The sequence below is a fragment of the Sander lucioperca genome, chromosome 17 (genome assembly GCF_008315115.2).
Source record: "Sander lucioperca isolate FBNREF2018 chromosome 17, SLUC_FBN_1.2, whole genome shotgun sequence".
NCBI classification, from domain to species: domain Eukaryota; kingdom Metazoa; phylum Chordata; class Actinopteri; order Perciformes; family Percidae; genus Sander; species Sander lucioperca.
The window spans coordinates 28,006,440-28,008,031 of record NC_050189.1 but is presented as its reverse complement, the minus strand read 5'-3'; the positions used below and the strand labels follow the sequence as shown (position 1 = coordinate 28,008,031).

The following is a 1,592-nucleotide window of genomic DNA, read 5'->3' as shown; positions in this document are numbered from 1 at the left end:
ATAAAAAGCTGAATATTTTAAAAAGTATAAATAGTAGAAAAGAAGTTGAAGAAGTCCCATCATTAGCTGAAAGAGCTGAACATTTTAAAAGTTGAATGGTTTTAATAGCTGAACGTATGCAGAAGTTACAGAGAGCCAAAAAACGTACGGAATAATATTAAATAAAGAACAGGATATTAATAGTGGGAATGCTGCTGAACACTATTAATAAACACTAGAAAATGCATTTCCTGCGGAAAATGCGTGGGAATGCTGAATAGCTGAATTGTTAAAGCTAAACTAGTTGAATAGCTTAAATCAGTAAGAAGAAGGTGAAGTAGTGAGAATAGTTGAAAAAGTGGAAATTGGTAGAATGAGTATGAATTTCATTAAAAAGTTGAATCACACCACTAATGTATAAAGTAATTTATATGTTATATAATATTTAATCTGAAATTATGAATCAGTATGGAAAACTTACAAATGCTGTGAGAAACATTGATGAAAATGCAGAAATATGGAACAAATTGTTTGTTCTAAACTGCTGAAAAACTTGTAAGTTGGAAGTTGAACTGCACATAAGTTAAGAGCTAAAATACATTTTAGAAAAGCTGGAAGCTAAACCGTAATACTGTCAAAAGTGGATGTTTCAATGAATTGACTAAGAAGACTTATTATCAGCCATATCCATTGCATAGAACAAACAAGCAGAAAGAGAGAGAGAGAGGAAAAAGAGAGGAAAGATAAAAGGAGAGGAAAAAAGAGGAAAAAAAGGAATCAACTTCCAATAGCATATATGTCAGTGGTAACACACCTTTGGAGCAAGTATGGGTTAAGTGTTTACTTCAGGGACACATTGATTGATGTACCTCAGTGTGTGTATATATGTGCTGTGTGTGGTGTAGTGTGTGTGTGTGTGTGTGTGTGTGTGGTGTGTGTGTGTGTGTCAGTGTGTCTGTGTGTGTGTGTCTGTGTGTGCGTATGGTCTGTGTGTGTATAGTGTATGTGGTGGTATATGTGGGTGTGTGCATGTGTGCTGTGTGTGTGTGTGTTATGTGTTTGGTGTGGTATTGGTGTGTGTGGTGTGTCTGCTATGCGTGTGGTGTGTGTGTGTATGGGTTTCTGTGTTGCAGTGGATGTGTGCCTGTGGGTGTGTTGTGTTGTGTTTGCGTGTGTGTTCGCTATTTGTGTGTGTGTGTGTCTGTGTGTGTGTGTGTGTGTGTGTGTGTGTGCCCGTGTTGTTGTGTCCCTGCGACGTCGCCTCCTCCCCCCCCCCCCGATTGTATGCGTAGTCAATGTACCCATTGTGGTGATGGGTGTCAGTGCGATACATGCCGGCTGTGTTACTGTCTTGCACCTCCCGCTCATAGTGGTGGTGAACAATGGCACGTTGTGAAATGGGATGTCTTCGCGCGGAGCTGACCTGATGAATTTGTGGAGTACGTTCGGGCCGATCGCCCTGTCGGAGTGCTTGCACGTGTAGGTGTTATGGAGTGTCACACGCGCAGGTGTAAAATAGAGTGCCTACAATGAATTGCACATTAGCACCACACGACAGCCGGAGATCCCATGTACTATCCGGGTTCGGACCCACTTCTGACCCAAGGTCCCAG

General features: G+C 41.3%; 1 protein-coding gene across 1 annotated transcript in view; it reads right to left on the bottom strand.

Moving 5' to 3' along the window:
• Nucleotides 1-1,312, bottom strand: part of LOC116067087 — a 115,745-nt gene extending 114,433 nt beyond the window's left edge. Inside the window, exon 1 of the mRNA XM_035993695.1 lies at nt 1,213-1,312. Within this exon, the coding sequence (XP_035849588.1) occupies nt 1,213-1,312 (100 nt within the window). The remainder of the gene's footprint in view (nt 1-1,212) is intronic.
• Between the last annotated feature and the right edge of the window lie 280 nt (nt 1,313-1,592).